This window comes from Chiroxiphia lanceolata, chromosome 12, assembly GCF_009829145.1.
Source record: "Chiroxiphia lanceolata isolate bChiLan1 chromosome 12, bChiLan1.pri, whole genome shotgun sequence".
Lineage (NCBI taxonomy): Eukaryota > Metazoa > Chordata > Aves > Passeriformes > Pipridae > Chiroxiphia > Chiroxiphia lanceolata.
In genome coordinates this window covers 8386252-8403378 of record NC_045648.1, presented here as the reverse complement: position 1 = coordinate 8403378, position 17127 = coordinate 8386252, and the positions used below count along the sequence as shown (strand labels likewise).

The 17127-nt window shown below is 46.2% G+C and overlaps 1 protein-coding gene across 1 annotated transcript; it reads right to left on the bottom strand.

Moving 5' to 3' along the window:
* Window positions 1-414: 414 nt before the first annotated feature.
* On the bottom strand, window positions 415-15953 carry MINAR1 (membrane integral NOTCH2 associated receptor 1). The gene is made up of 4 exons (XM_032700633.1): window positions 15804-15953; window positions 6802-9157; window positions 5132-5386; window positions 415-1291 (listed from the first exon to the last, which is right to left on the bottom strand). The coding sequence occupies exons 2-4, from the start codon at window positions 9109-9111 to the stop codon at window positions 1094-1096; spliced, it is 2763 nt and encodes a 920-aa protein (XP_032556524.1). The 5' UTR covers window positions 9112-9157; window positions 15804-15953; the 3' UTR covers window positions 415-1093.
* Window positions 15954-17127: the final 1174 nt, after the last annotated feature.

The following is a 17127-nucleotide window of genomic DNA, read 5'->3' as shown; positions in this document are numbered from 1 at the left end:
TCTACTAGTGCTGAAAAATTGTGCCCTTAATATAAGTGCTCAGTAACCACCAGCCCTGCTGCTTGAGGAGCACTCGGAACTGTATAGAAGGCTTGCGGGAAAAGAACCTCCATTAGTACCCATTATGCTGTGAATTATGTTATGGGCTTAAAATAGTAAAAAATAAAACAGTACTATTTAATCTACAGTCCAAAAAAAGGCACAAAGACTTTGAGAAAAAAATTATAACTGTTCAGATTACATTTCCAAGAACTTTAACAGAGCGTTGCTTTGATTTGCCAGCTTTGCTTGCTGGCAGGAGTGAAATTGAGACAATTTCACTGTCTGCAGAGGTAAAGAATACCCTTTTGGCAAGGCAAGCTTGCCAGCTCTATGCAAATGTTATTCAACAGAAGCAACTGAAACCTCTTGTGATTGCTTTAAAACATAATCTTTTTGGTCTGCAGCACATTGCACTTATCTAAGTACTCAGTGATGATAGAGTGGGTCTTAGGGCAAGACCAAATACAAAGAGCCCTTTTTAATCTGAACATAGGAATGAACTCTGTTCACAGCTACACAGTCTGCTTTCAATCAAATGACCATGAAATACATAAATACTATAAAATAAATACAATACATTCAGAGTTTTCTACATTGTAGAGAGCTTTAAGACTTTCCGAGCTCCCTGATGTAATGCATATAGAACATTCCCTTCTATACAGTGCTACCTCCATGTACCCACACCTCCATTAAATGCAACATAGCTCAGATAACCTTCCTCTTTCACCTGGATTCTCATCAGTCTCTGATTCTGTAAAACATAATATCATTTCTTTAGGAAAAAAAAATATTGCACTTTTAAAAATGCATAAAAATTGAACCAAGTTCCCATTAACTTCACCACGCAGTCTGTTATTTAAAATAAGACTTCTCCAAAAATGTTTCTCTATCTGTTCTGTGTTTTGCCTTCATTTACAGCACTCTCCATCAGTATATCCTCAGAACATTGTCCCTTAGCAAATTCCTTAGCAGTTTTGCCATCAGCCAGTTGACACACAGCGTGAGCTATCTGAGATACACGTGGCTGGGAGTCACGGGTCCGTCCACAGGTTCAGGATTTCATTGTGCAAATGGGAACTACAATGACCAGAATAACAGTACAAGCTGCTGCTGTGATCAGGGCAGCGATCTTGCAAACCTTTGCTCTTCTGAACTCAGCTTCTTTCCGTTTTAATAAGGAATCATAGCCAGGAGTATAAATGTCTTCCATCCAGTATTCTAAGTTGTTTGGGTTTAAAGATTCTTGAGTCTAAAAATTAAAAGGAAATAGTTGTTAATTGTCTGGGATCTGTCATTAATAAAATAAACAAAGCAGATGTTCCTGAAGGCCTCCCAACTGCATCTGGATCTGCTGCCAGGATAAAGTGGGTTAATGCCACTTCTCATATCCCTTCAACTCCTGGTCCCAATTCCACAAAGCTGATAAAAGTGGTAACAAAATACTGCAAAAAATAAACTCCTGCAACAGTAAGATTCTGCTGCAAAATCCCTCACATACCTCTGATTTGCCGGAAACTTCGTCATCTCGGATGACATTTAAATAAAATCTCTTTAATCTGCCAGACAGCAGAGATGTCAGCAAGTACCGGTCTGTTACTGTTAATAATTTGTAAATTATTAAAGCTCTGCTGATGGGAAGGGTTCTTAACATATGCTCCTCATGCACTATGTTTTGTAAAAATAACCCTAATTTTGCTACCATGACTTGCTTGCAGGGTGTGACTGCCCAGCCCCATCCAGCCCCCAGTCCTGCTGGAGGGGCAATTTGCAGAACCCCCTCTGGAATAGGAATGCCTGGGGAAACCAGCCCTTCATTCCAGCCCTTCAACCACAGGCAGTGGGTGCTGAGCACCTCACAGAGTGGGATCCCAAGGGAGTTTCCATGAAGACTTTGCCCTCCCATTCCATGCAGTTGACAAAAAAATAGAAAAAAAGTGAAGGCAATCTCAAATGGTCACAAAAATGAAAGGCAGCCTGCACTTATCAGTATCTCCATCTGAATTATTTCTTTTTTTTTTAGTTTTTTATTCCTAAGTATTTATGAGCTCTTCAAGCTTTGCATTTTCACATTGCTTGTTTTTTCCCCTTTAACCTTTGTGTTAGAGGAAACTGGGGGGAAAATTGGGGAAACTCAAACACTAGGTATTATATTGCACTTACCAGAAGAAAGAAATAAAGCAAAAAGAACATTCTGAAAAAATGACAGCATTTCCTCAAAGCTGTCTCCTGTGTCTGGGGTTCCAAAAGGCTATGTCTTTTTTAAAAATGAAAAAGATTCCACATAAAAATGTTACAGTGAGAATATCCTAACACACACCATTTCTGTGCATGTAACAGTCCTCATCCAAAGCTTTTTGGACGCTGCAAAGAAACTCCAGCTGACTTGAGAGGGATTTGAGTAAGCCTTTAATTGACTAATTCAGATTCTGTGACTGTGAGCTACTGGTTGAAACTTTGCTTTGCCTGATAGCAGTGTTTGCTTTATGTACAGAACTACTACAAGAAGTGATTTTTAGCTACCCCAGAAATAAACAATGAAAACTGAGCAATGGTTTTATTATCGTTTAATGGAGGCCGCTCTGGCAGTGTTAGTATGCTGAAACAGAGACCATCAGCCACGTCTGGGATTGCACCATTTGGGGTCTGAATGACCCATTCCAGCCTTCTGAAAAAAATCAGCAATCTCATCTCTGAAGGCATCAGAAAACAGCCTGACACTGTTTCATCCCAGTGGATCATCATACACAGAGCAAAGCAATGAATCTCACACAGAGCCCACACCTGGGACAAGCTTTGGCCTGACTAGTTTTGCAATTTCTTTTTTAGGAGAAAAATCCAGCAGACTGTCAAGCTCCAGGAGAAATTTTAAGTAAATAAAGGTAGAAAACCCCCAAAAATAGCCATACTATGCTTCAAGGAAATTGCAGTTTTGGACCCCTCTGCCTTGGCATTGACCTTTTAACTGCTTCAGAAGGAAGGTGCATTATTAAAAAGGCCCATTACTGTTAATCAGCTTCCTTTCCCATTTCATTGCCAGACGTAGGAATGTTCATTAAGGCATAATGTATTTACTTTCAGTTCTAATAAACTTAATCACTGGGAAAAAAACCCACTCATCAGTCTGTGTCTATTTTTTAAGTTTGCCAGTAAGCTCTATTACAAAGTCTAGACATGGGCTTTGCAGGGTAGATGCAATTCTGACAGTCCCTTTGGAGGGAGAGAATCAAACCAGTAAAGTTCTATCACCTTTATCCTAAAGATAAATGATGGCAATAAGCAGCTTTCTCTGGTTTGCTCATAGTCATGCAGGGTTGCTCACACAGAACAAAACAGCCTATGAGGAGCAGATGGAAAACACTTCTCCCAAGGGAGCTTTGCTCCCAGATATCACCTCCCTTACTGCCTCGTGCAGCAGGTAAGGGATGCTTTGTGACTGTCTGCTGCAGAGGAACTTCTGCCAGCCTACTCCTACTCTAGCAAGCAGTGTGCAATACCAGGCTCAGGAATTTAATAAGCCCTCTAAAGCTTTTAAGACCCAAAAAACAGCAGGCAGCTGAGGCAAGATGCAGCCTGGTCCCTGTGATGCTTGTGATGCTTGGTTTCTCTCCGAGGGCACTTTAACCACAGCAAGGAGCAGGGGCTGGTGAGAACAGGGAAGTTTGCATGAGCTGAGCAAGAAGGTGAATTTTTTGGGCAGAAATTTCTGCACAAACACTCATAGGAGTTGCACTACAGCACTGTGTAGGTAATGGTTTTAACTCCAAACCAGCCAACTTGAGGTCCTGAGGCATGGCATGGGTCCTGAGACTTGGTCTATCCAAGTCTTTCTCACAGTATCCTGATGCTTTCCTAGGGCTTAGTCTGATGGGTTTGGAGCTGGGTTAGGTACCTCAGCACTGAGCCACTGAGAGCTGGCATGGAGCAGCAAGTCTAAGGTTCTTGCATGCCACTTTCCCTGGCAGACAAGCTGTGGAGACAAGCAGGCTCCCTACCTGAGTGTGTCTGCACCCCACAGACTGCTGGACACAGAACGACTGCAGGGCTGACACACCCTGAGCTGTAGGTCAGTGCACCCCAACTGCTGCAGAGCCTGTAGCTAACTGGGGCAGCCTGCTCTGCCCTGGGACATGCACACACGTGCAAGGAGCCCAAAATGACTGAGGTCAGCACCAGATTCCCCACTGGTTCTACATTCTACTGTCAAAATGATACACAGTGATCTGTGCATCAGAGTGGATTTAATTATGTGACGCATTTTGGGTTTCAAGACCAAATAATGCAACATTTATTTGGTCTTTACACATTTGGATGTCATTCCTCAGGCTTCCTCTTTAAACCTCTGCTCAGATATCTTCCTTCCTAGAAGATATCTTGTGTTTATTAGACTAGACAGGGTATCCAATGTAGGCACTCATTTTATATCAGGTTCGTGATTTCAAATACAAAACAGTCTGGGAAAATTTGAATCCAAAATTTGAGTTTGTCTCCCATTAAGTTGTTCTGCTGTGCTTGTTGCACAAGATCCTGCACACTTAGAAGCTGAACCAAAATGCAAAAACAAGGCACAGCTTTAGTTGACTGGTTGGTTTCCAACAGCCACTTCAAAGCTGCAATGGTGACGGGTTTCAAAACTAGTCATAGTACTGAACATCTTCTACAAGCATTTTATATCTCATATTCCTAGTAAAATGGAAAAAACCCTAACATTTCAATTTTCTGTGAATAATTCAGACAGAACAAAGAAGAAAAAGCAGTGATTCCAGTTTCAGCACCACTCTGCCTTGCTGTAGTTAGGGGCCAAATCACTTTATACCCCAACTCTTCTTCAGACGTACTAAAACCACAGTGGCTTAGCAGACATCTCTCCATTACAGACTTAGCTGGGAGCATCAACCTGTCAAGGATCACCATTCAGCAATGAAACATCCACATTCTTCACTGTCCCTGGCCAGGATGGATAGGGATCAGCACGATTAGAGGCTCAACACTGCATAGCTCCTTCCTGAGCTATCCAAATCCCTTCTTAGATGCACATTGTGGCAACATCCCTTTGCAATCAAGCTATTCAAATCAAACAAATGGGACTCACCTGTAGATCCAACGCTGCAATCTTGCCTTTATCCCCCGAATTCCTCGTGTATTCCTCTATGGTCCATGATGGCTGGGCGCGTTTCACTTCAGCCAGCTCCGTCAGCCTCATGTCTGTGTACAGTGGATTGCTTTTCATGTGTGACTTGAGTGATGCAGGGTAGGGATGAGGACTAAAGACTTGCTCGATCAAGAAAGCATCTTTTGGTTGTTTAGAGAGTCTATGTGGCTGTGGGATTTCGTATTGCCTGTCTGCCTGCAGTAGGGTTCAAAAGAATTTGAGAGAAAAAACAGGACTATGAGGGAGTTAAACACAAAGGACAGAGATATTCCTTTCAGAATCACCACATGATAAAAAATTTACCAGCTAGGACAAAGGTTTTGGATGGCTTTAATCCATTTGCCCACCTTCTTCTCACAACCAGACCAAGTGGTATTTTACAGACATAATTCCACATTTAGTATAATATGAACACAACGCTGATGCAGAAGAGCAAATTTAGGGTTTATACGGTTTACAGAGCATAAAACTATTCTGAAAATGGCCCTGACATCCAGAGAAGCCAAGCTGATCTGCAAAGGCTATGAGACACATGCAGGCTTCCAGGTTTCTGTTTCCAGATCAAATCTTAACATGAAGCAGTCTTGAGGGAGGGCCCCAGATAGCACACCCTTGACACTGCACCATCCATGGTACCATCCAGTGTCAGCCACAGTCCACTGCAGAAGTGAGGAAGGGACTTTCAAAATCAAATGACATCCTGAGAAGAGCAATGTACAGAAAACCCAGGGTTTGGGCTTACTAAGGGTAACCTTCCCCTTCTGCAGTCTAGTAAGAGCCCATGGTTTATGGTTTCTTGTTCACCTCACTGCACTTATTTCCATCAAACCTCTTCCTCTCCCTTCTCAACCCTCAACCCTTCTCTGCCCTCATTTTCCATCATAAGGAGGTACAGTATGCCCATCGTATGGTCCCAAATGACAAGGGTGCTGCAGGACCCCCAACCCTCCTCACTGCTCGTGAAACAGGAACAAGCACGGGGCAGTGGGGAGCTGTGGAGAGGATGGGCAGAGTTTTTCTGACCAACAAAACCAAAATCACAGCTATGCTGCAGTTCCACAAGGGAAGGCTTAAGATTCACTTAAATGATCGTCAAAGTCAGACAGAGAGAACATTAACTACAATGAGCATCTCACAGCACACATACAAGCATTCCTTTCTTGAGGGATTTGAATTCATGAATCCTTTTTGTTGGCTTTTAAATATGTACACACTTCTCTGACAAAAGCCGTCACAATTCAATTTCAAAATATCCCTTCTAAAACAACCACTAGAGAACATCCATTTTCCCCACACTCTTTTCACCAAGATAATTATCAGGCCTCTTATATTGCCACTGATGATGAATACCATCATCCTCCAAACATGTCACCCACATTACCCCCTTCCCTTTCCAAAAAAACAAAGCTTTTAAGGAGCAACTTGATCATTTTGCAGCTGCCAAGCAAGTAGATATAGGTGTAAAATCACTCAGTTATGGTAACAATAAAGACAGACATAACATGGCAGGGCAAAGTATTATCACACCCCAAGGCTTGTGATGACTATGGAACACATTCATAACTAGATTTTTTTTAAGTGCTTATTATGTGAGTTAAAGGTGAAATTACCTCTTTAGGTTTCCTGTGCCAATCCTTATTTTCTCCTCCATCTCTCTCTTTCATTTCCTCCTCCGTAATGCCAACTTTGTTGGTGTAAGTAATAGCTCTCCAGTCTCGGGGAGAGTTTGAAATACTTGCTATTTTGGATTCGGTTGCACTGTTTTCTTCTGTTAAGGATCTCGATGACCTCCTAGTAAACAAACTTTTTTTTAAGGCTTTTACTCGAAGACTCTCACTATTACTTCCACTGGCGTCTGAACAGCACCATTCTGGATTGTTCTCCAGTTTGCCTCCATGAGGAGTATTGTGGCACTGAAATATCTGCGGGGAGTTACTCTCATCTGACGCGGCATCACTTGTCAAAGAATTGAGATCTATTTGTACGCTGACCTTCTCTGGCTGCTGGATTTTTTGATCCAGCTTGCTTAATTTTCCCAGGACTTGAGAGATTTCTTCTCGGACACCTGAGAGAGACTCCAGTTTCTTCTCTATTTCGCCAATCCTCAAGACCAATTTGCAGACACTCGTTTTCAGTTCATCATCTGTGTTACTGATGTCTGCCCGGACCACTTTATCCAATTTGTTACAGGCACTCCCGTTGGAGATCTTAGTCAAATTGTGCTCAGGTGAGCTCTCACAGTCTGATTTATGCACCTGAGACAAGGAACCAGTGCTGTTGTAGCATGAAGACTGCATCACTCCCGTGGAGCCGCTGATACTCATGTCATCCAAAAATCGGAAAATGTCACTGATGTCATCACTCACAATTTCAGAGTCATCATCCGACTGCTTAAGAGAGTGCCGTTCGCTGTACTTGGTTTGGCCAGCTGCACACAAATCCTTGCATTTCTTGTGGTCCAGAACTTGCTGCTCCGTTTGTGTCCCAACACTCATGGTCCTGTCAATGCTTAAGATCTGGACAGAAGTACAATTAATGCTTTTATCCTTAAACTTTTTGACTGGCTCATGTTTCTCCACATCTAGAATGGAAGGAATCTCCTTGGGTTTATGCCCATTGGGTTTCACAGCATAGTTTGCCTGCATAATTGGTTGCTGATCCTTTGCATTTAGGTAGGATTGATGTCTGTCAACTGAAGGAAAGTTTGGAGATGGGTTGCTGGAAGCCTGGTATCGTGGCTTCTCTTCAGACTGTTTCCTATTAAAAAATGATCGTTCAAAGTCAGGGACTTCCTCAGTATTTAAACTCCAGCTTTTAGCTGGCCAGGCAGTCTGCTTGGTTGGCTTTCCAGTCCACTTTTTGGTGTCCTGGGGTCCAAGAACAGTAGTTGGGCCAAAATATGTTGAAGCTTGAAGATCATCTAAACTTTCATGCTTCACTCGCCTTTTGTCTGGTATAGGAGAATAAACTGGATTCAGGTACTGGCTGCTGTATGGCATTTCAAAGCTGTGGTTAAAGAAAGTCTGCTTAGAGCTTTCTTTCCTGTTTTGAGGCTCTCTGTGTCCATCTTCTGGCGTTTTGTTGGATGGTATTAAGTTGGGAGATATTGTAATCAGATTATGAAAATCTTCTTTGAATATATTTCTTTTCTGGACACACGACTGCATCATGAAAGGCTCATCATTTGAAATGAAAGTTTCCTTTATGCCTGCACTTATAGGCAAGGAATCCTGGTCTGAAATAGATTCATTTTCAATGTTCATGGGGAAATATGTACTCTGCATCTCACACGGTGGGGAAGTGGCGATGGAGTAGGACGCCAGTGCCTGCAGCCTGTCCAGAGAGGCAGCCCGGCCCTTCATGTCCTTATTAACGCCAAGCAAAAAGTTGGGTTCTGATGAGGGGACAAACTGCTGGCAGTCTTTGCAGTCCATCTTTCTGCATTTTGAAGACCTTCTGACTGGAAAGCCCCGGCTGAACTCCTGGTCGTTCAGCTCGCAGTTGGGCACGCAGTCGGGCACACAGTCTGCCATATTGCAGATTTCCGTGTCAGACCTACAGGACTCAAAGGACTCTTTCTTCTTCACTTTATGCCTTGCAACTGGAAGCTTCTCCTTGGCCACTCCCCCGTTCATTTGTATGAGGTTGAATATTGTTACTATATCTGCTGCAACCATGATTTTCTTTGATTGCTGATTGTTTACAGTGCATCTCATTTTGTCTTTGAACAAAGTCGCTGGGAAATTAGGATCCAGGCAAGCAGTGTAAAACAGCACGCTTCTGAGCTTGGCCAACTGGGATAAATCAAACCTTGCACACAGGGACTTGCAGAGATCCTGGTAAGAAACAGTATTCTGCTTTGTGTCCAGCTCCTCCAGTATCTTCACCAGGAAGAGTGAGGATTCCTGGCTGGACTCCATGGCTTACGCGTATTTTTTTGTTTAGCCTGGAAACTGCGTTCCACTTCTACAGCAACACAAAAAAGATTGTAAGTCACCCACAGATAATACCCAGGACCTTGTAATTGAGCCCCAGACGGGGCCTGGCTCCCTAGCCATGCAGTCCAGGGCTTGCTTTTAATAACCCATCCTCTTGTTCTAAACTCCAGGCTGTAATCCTTGCATCAATGAAATCAATACTCAAGTGGAGTCAGGGTTTTATCCAAGGAGACTCATTTATGTCCGTATCTACTAAAGCAACTAAGTGAATAAACAGCAGAAGTTTTGGAGGGGCTGAACTAAGGGCAGATAGACAATCCCAACCTGCTTGCTACGGGGCTTTCACAGAATTTCTTACCAACGTGTGAGAGGTTCGAGCACAGACATCAAATTGCTTGGCAATAGTTCTAGCCCTGGCCTAACCAGAGGTGATCTACTGCACCATGACAACCCCAGCTGTTTTCATATCTGAATGCAAATAGCTCTCAGGAAGATTTTCTGACAATAAACTTCTGACATGTTTTTAGAAGTTATCTGAGCATGTAATTACTATCTTGATTATTTTAAATCATTATTTTCTCCTCTACTCTGAATTATCTTCTTCAGATACCTTGACATTTTTTCCCAAAAATACTTTTTCCAAAGTTATGATTCAGGAATGGAAAAGTTGCCGGGTCCCACATGAAAAGTCTGTGTGAGCCCCAATTTCAGCTCTAAAGTGCAAAATTTAGCAAGGAACAGAAAGAATTAAACAAAAAACAAAATCCCACTGAACCTTGAAACCAATCCAGCAGATGCTAGAGGGCTGGCTGCCAATCTGGGTGGATTTGAAGACTGAGAAATAGCAAGAACAGAGAACATTCTCTTCAGCAATGTGCTCCCAGAGAAACCTGAGAGTGCATCTCCATTCACCATCCCAAAATGACAGGGCAGAGGTGGAGAGCAAAAGCTGCACGTTTATGTGGATAACAGGAATAGTCTGGACAAGCACAGCTAACACCAGCAAACATCTTGGGAAGGATATAAACCCCTGCACTTTCAGAGTTGAAACCAACCTATAGCTATTATGGATTAGGAAAGGATGGTGATGATTTTTCATCAGTCTATTGTGAATATCCTTGTCGGTGTCTCTGCGGTTGGGTACTAGGAAAGACAGAGCATGGGATGATGCAGTCTGCCAGTTAATATGTTTGGTCACTCAGTCTGTTATTCTTACTGATAGGAATGACAAAAATATTTTCCCTTCCCCAAAAAGGTATGGTATATTCTCCCATTTACTCCCATCCTTAGATGACACCTGGAATTAGCCTCTCCATCTCCATCAAGTGCAGAATATCCACCCAAATGGCAAAGCACAGGAGTCAACCTTTCAAGGTTTATTATTACTCATTTAAGAAGTCACCTCCCAGCCAAAAACCTCAGGACTCCTGAGCACCACTCCAGGAATACAGGGGTCCTTTTTCTGTTTTGTCTCTTGTAGCCTTTCATCTTGCCCTGACATTACATACTGGCAATCACTAACAGTGTCAGAAGCCAGAGTACTTCAGCTTTCACAGCAAACACCACAGTAGCATCTTCCAGAGAGACAAAAGAAAACCACCCAGTTGCCCATAAGAGCATGAAACAAGTCTCCATATAGACTTGGATGTTTATTTAAGAGGCATCTTTCTACTGTGTGTGATCAGAAGCTGAGCAGCAGCAACATAAATGTGTTTCTGTGATTGTAAACATGACTCTTGGAAATCAATGGCTACAGGGATTTTCCAACACCTCTGCTGCATGTATGTTTGCTTTTAAAGCTCCTGTATTATGCATAGCAGCACAACTCTTCTGCCAGCTGACAAAAGACAAAAAATGTTTTACTGTTCTGTGCTCAGCTCCAAAAAGTAATGCTAAAGGCTGAAGGAGGGTGGTTGTATCCCTTTTCTCTCTATGAGCAGTGTGTGCTCCAAGGCACAGCCTTTTCCACAGCCTGCCTTTGTATTTCTCTGACGTGTCACCATTAGACAATGATGCTTCCAAGGTCCAAATCATACTACGTGCCACCAAGGCCACCAATCCCTCACAGAGTAAACTTCACATGTGGGACTCAGAGACATTCCCAGCTGCCAGGGGACTGGCATCACAAGTATATTTTCTGCATGTTATAAATCTGTCACTTGGGACAAGAGTGAAAATATGTCTTTTTGTCACCTCCAGGCTGAATACCAGCAAAAGCAACTATCTCCTCCCGTTTGTAACTTCACAGCTTCTTGCAAAAACCCTCACCTGGATGTGCATTTTCAGAGTCTGATGCACACTCTAGCTCCCTGCACTGGCCTGCCAGTGCCCTGCTTTCTCCTCATTCACACTCCTGCAAAAACACACAAGTAGCCAATTTGTGATAATGTATTTTTGTAAACTGTCAAACCATTTTGTTCCCCACCCTTCTGTGTTTACTCTCTTATCCCAGTGAGGATATTCTAAGTGCAGTTTCTTGAACTTTTTTGCTTTGCACCAAGGCATTCTTAGCATCAGAGATTTTAACTTCAATTCAGGTTTCTAAACCCTATGCATCTGGTAAAACTTAGGTGCAGCCTGATTTTCAAAGCTGCTGAGTGCTGACATACTCATTAAGTTGAGTGGAAGCCCGTCTGCATACCCCCAGTCTCACACTGTTTTTATTTAGCACCAACAAGAAGCCTTTGATTGAGGACCTCAGCCCACACCCAAGCAGATCTGAAGCACAGATCCCAAGCAGAAGAGCTCTACTAGACCTGGCTTAGCTCAGTTCAGATCCTGTGCTCCCAGACTGAAGCCTGGGAGGTGGCAGTCAGCTATAAAGAAGTGAGAATACAGGGAGATGACACAGGCTTTGAGACAGGGGTGACCAGGAGACAGCTGAACATTCTGAGGTGGGAATTCAGCCAGTTCACTCAACTGAGCCTCAGCTACAGGAGGTGGGAAATGAAAAGGCAGGTTGCAAAATCAGATGTAGGCCTTGAGGAAAAGAAAGCTAGCTAGGAGTTGGAATAATTTCCTCTTCAACCGTTGGCTGTTCACAAACAGCTTTCTGGTGTGAGAGATCTTTAGGTGTGAAAGGTACCTCTGGGCTTCAACCTGTGCATGGAAATGGGTGCTCCCTTGTGCCAGAGCATCAGAAACATTGCTAGTGGAGCATCATCAACACATTCAGGCTGCGAAGAATAGGATGTACCACTCCATAAGGATAATATATAAGGGCCTTGAAATCTTGTTTCCTGGGCCAGGGATGTAAAAACCTCGTGCCAAAATTTTTTGTGGCACATTAAGCTCCTCTGTCTCTTGTCAAGTCTCCTAACAGCCTGCGACAGAGACAGGTGCCTCTTGGCAAGTCACCCCAGGAGCTGCCACATCCCAGGTGCCAAGCACTTGGCCATGCAGCATCTCAGCTGTTATGTCCACATTCATTCACTATCTCTCAAAGCAGGACCAGAATAGACCTGGACGTGGCACATAAACGCAGAGGTCTGAAATAAGCACAGAAAGATCTTTTAAGGAGGGTACAGGGTCAGGAATCAGTCAAAAGCAGCAAGGTGAATGAAAGCACTCTCAGCAAGAGCAGCAGCACAGGGTCTCCTCAGACGCCCTCAATTCCACCAAGGTCCTCGTGCCTTACCCTCACTACCAGCAGCCACACACAGCCTCCAACATCCCCCCTCAAACTGACTCTGGTCTCCAGAGACATGGAGCTAACCAGACACAGGGACAGGATCTAGCTTATTTATCTTCAGCAAGACCATCTCTGACCAAAGGAGCCACTTAACATTTCATCCTTAATGGTTTTGTTATATTAACACTGGGAGGGCTACTTTGACTCAGCTTCTCAATATTCGACATTTGTTGCTCTAATAGCACAATTATATCCCAGCATGGACTTGTACAGCATCATATTGCATGGCCAGTCGATGGGGTCTGACTCTCCTTGCACACAGATGAGCTCCAGACTTACCACAAATCAATGTCTTTTTGCCCTGCCCCAAGAGCAATGAACTGAGCTCTCATCTTACCGTTAACCCACTATCTTCAGCCTCTGGAGAAGTCCCAAGAATATTACGATTGCAACCTCCATCCCCAGGGGAGCTTTCTGCTGCACAAAGGGAATATACTGTTCTATTTTCTGGTGTCTTTAGGAATCAAGCCTCTGTAAAACCTCTCCCCTGTGGTTCTCCAGACCAGGGGAATCTGCAGACTCTTTCATGCAGCTTTCTTCCCTACAGAAAAGCCAGAATGCACTTTTTCTTCTCACCATCTTCCAAATCAGTACTGGGGAGGGGTGGTCCCCTCACCTCCTGACTACCCTATAAATTCACCATCCACAGGAATTCATGAAATTGGTACTGCTCCCCAGTTGCCCTGGCTGCTTTCCCCACGACACCTTCAGCCCAAACCCTGCCCCATCAAATGGGCTAAGGGCAGTGCACAGTGGGGCAGACAAACCCCAGCACAGGATTCAAGATAAAGTCCCAACACTCGACTTCCCTGAGCAGCTGCAGGGTGCCAAGGTGCCTTGCACGAGTCTGAATCACGGCCACTGGCAGACAGACCGCATTATCTTCCTCTCTTATTTCCTCCTTCATTTCCTTCCCTGTTCTTTGTGCCTCTGACATTTGCTCTCCCCATTTCCCAATATCCACAGCAGGTGCAGCTAATACACAGATGTGACTGCTGGAGTCATCATTTCCCCTCTCCCTTTGATTTGCTAGCCGAGAGGGAAGCAGCATCCTTGTTTTGCTTCCCCCCACGGTGACTAACGGGCCACCCCAGAAAGCCATTACGGTGATGGCAGACAGAGCCAGCGATCCTCGCATAAATTCCCTCAGAAAGAGCCAGCTACTTCAGCACAGGAGAACATTAATACAGAGCCTGCGATATGCTGTTTTACTATTAACTTGAGCTCATAAATCATTCAGCCTGTCTTCCCAACACCAGATACTATAAAACAAGGCAGGCAACGCTCGCCTCGCATGAAACACGTAACCCACTGAGACGGAATTCAGTTTTTGTTTTCTCCCATACTCGCGAATCCATTTCTCTGTCAAAACATTAAGAAATTTCTGATGAAGGAACCTCGAGCCCCATCTGGCTTCCATCGTGCACACACACGGGAGCCGGCACTCAGGGAAACAATGCCCGTCTCCTCCTCCCCCCTCCAGCCTTCTACTGCTCATTAAAAAGAAAACTAAAAAGCGCACTTCAGAGCCCTGGCCGCGCGATGGCAATTGTTTCTCTCCACCTTTCATTGCAAAGTCCTCCCGAAGAGCCTGACACAGGTTGGCTCCTCCGGACCGCTCTGTGCAGGAGCAGGGTGGGCTCCGGTCCCTGGGGCAGGTAGGAGTCGGTTCTGGCGCCCTGCCTTGCTGGTGTGGGTTTTATTCACTCCTTCAGAACCGAAGGGAACGAACGCCTGCAGCCTGGGAGCTCAAGGGTGCTGGTGCACCCGCTCTCGCCAGTGGCTCGCTGCTGTTCTGCACAGGAACGACGCTCGCTTTGCACACTCTCGGGCATCCCACCGCCAACCTCACCCGCGGTTCACCGGGGAGTCGCTGGGACTAGCGCCGGAAGAAGTTGCTATTTTCTGGCTCCTATCTTGTGTGAATGAGCCCTAGAAAACCGCGCTTTACAAACCCTCCTTAACAGAGGCAGGTCCTGCTGTTAAAGGACTCTGCACAACACTTCAGCCAACCCAGCCGCCCAGAATTCAGCAATTTTTAAAAGATGTGAGTGCATAAATTAACGGGGAACTTGTGGGTAAAGGCACCAAACCGTCACAGACGTATGAGGGCTCAAGTCAAACCAGGTTTGTCATTGATTTTTCTTGCACAGCAACATTAAGCTGATTATTTGCATGGTTCAGTTATGCAATCCAGGTTAAGGTATTTCTATGATCCGGAAAAGTGCAAACAATCATTCTAAAACTGTGCAATAAATTACTTGAATTATTACTGCATCATACACTCTTGGTTATTCTTTGCCAACTCTTGGCCCATACAGACACACAAATACTGTCCTCCCAATACATTATTAGACCACATCCAAGTCACATTTCCCCGGAAATTTCTGCATAAGGAGACACCATTGCAAACACTGACAGACAGACACAAAAAGGTCTAATTGAATTAAATGTGAGCAATTTATCCCATTTGTGGGCAACCTGGATTTTTGCATAGCAAACCAACAACAACCTCACTGTCACTCTGGACCTGACTGCTCCCTCGCCCTGGTGGTTCCAGCTTCCCATCCCTGGCACTCCCCATCCCTCCAGGCTTCCTGCTTGGGGCTTGGGGGCCCCGGGGCCCAGCCCGGTGGTCACCCACTTGCTCCCCTCCAGCTGCCCTCGGGCAGGTCCAGTTGTGTTGGACTGAAGGGGAACTGCCAAAGTCACAGACAGAGTTTTAAGATTTTGGGAGTCCCCCCTTTCCCGGGAAGCCTGACAAAGAGGTGGGACCTGGGGCACTGGTGGGGACCACAGGGGCTGCGGGAGGTCTCTTGTCTGCACTTACCCCTCCTTCTCCCAACCCGGCAGGGGGGAGCCGGTGCTGAACCCGCTTCCCAGCACGTCTGGTGCCCAGAGCATCCCTGGCGCTGGGGAGCGGGGGGCGCTTGTCCTCGCCACCCCTTTCTGCCAGCCCACCCCTCCCTCACCTGGGGCTCACCTGGGGGCTCCGCCTGCTTCTGGTCGGGGCAGCGCGGCCGTCACGGTTGGGTCTGCCGCTGCAGCAGCCGCTTCCCGGCCAGGAGGAGGAGGAGGAAGAGGAGGAAGAGCCCGAGCCTGAAGCCCCGGCAGGATGCCATAGCGCCGGGCTGCGCTGACAAAGGCGGCAGCAGGTTGGCATGGGAGGAGGGACCGAGGGGAGGGAGGGGAGGAGAGAGCGAAGAGAAGGAGGGGAGACGGGAGAGAGGGAGGGAGGGGGCTGCACTGGCCGATCCTCCCCGCACCGCCCCCCGCGCCCGCAGCCGCGGCGGGGCTGCCCCGACCAGCCCCGGGCGCTGCGGCAGCGCCGGTCCCGGGCCCGCAGGGACGGGGCGCGGCGGGGGCCGGGGGGGGGGGGGCGTTGCCCCCGCTGTCTTAAACAGTTATCATTATTATTGTGATTATTAGTGTGAGTTCCGGCGCTCCGCGGGGCGGGGGGCAGCACCCGGCTCCCCCTTCACTGCCATTTCCCTGCACCCCGGTCCGGGAAGAGGGGACAGCGCCCGCAGGCTGGTGCAAGGGCGTGCAGGGAAGGGGATGTCCAGTGGCAAAGGAGCTTCTTCTCAGCAGGGGACATCGAGAGCATCAGTCTGATCAGGAGCAGCTGAGGGAGCTGGGGGTATTCAGCCCGGAGAAAAGGAGGGACAAGGAGACCTCCTCCTTTACAACTACCTGAAAGGAGGTTGTAGCCAGGTGCGGGGTCGGTCTCTTCTCCCAGGTAACGAGTGACAGGACAAGAGGAAACGGCCTCAAGTTGCACCAGGAGAAGTTTAGATGAAATACTGGGAAAAATTTCTTCACTGAAAGGTGAAGGAGATTTAGGCTGCATATTAGGAAAAATTTCTTCACTGAAAGGTGAAGGCTGGAACAGGCTGCCCAGGGAAGTGGTAGAGTCACCATCCCTGGAGGTACTTCGTATGGTACTTAGGGACATAGTTTAATAGAGGATTTGGCAATGCTGGATTAACAGTTGGACTTGATGATCTTAGAGGTCTTTTCCTACCTAAACGATTCTATGATGGAACCCCAGTGCCTGCCTTTGCACGCCCACCACCCTCAGAGTGCAAAGGCCACCAGCACACAGTCCATGTGCTGCACAGCTGCCCGTGGTATCTGGACTCCCCTGAGGCAGGTGGGGGTGGTCCTCACAGGAATGGGGTCTGCTGGTGTAGGATGACAGCACAAGGGGCTGTGTGGGCTGCACAGCGTGGGAGTCCCCCCCCGAGGTGTGCTGTGATGCAGGTGCAGCACCAAGACACACACGCTCCCAGCCTGGGCAGGCAAGA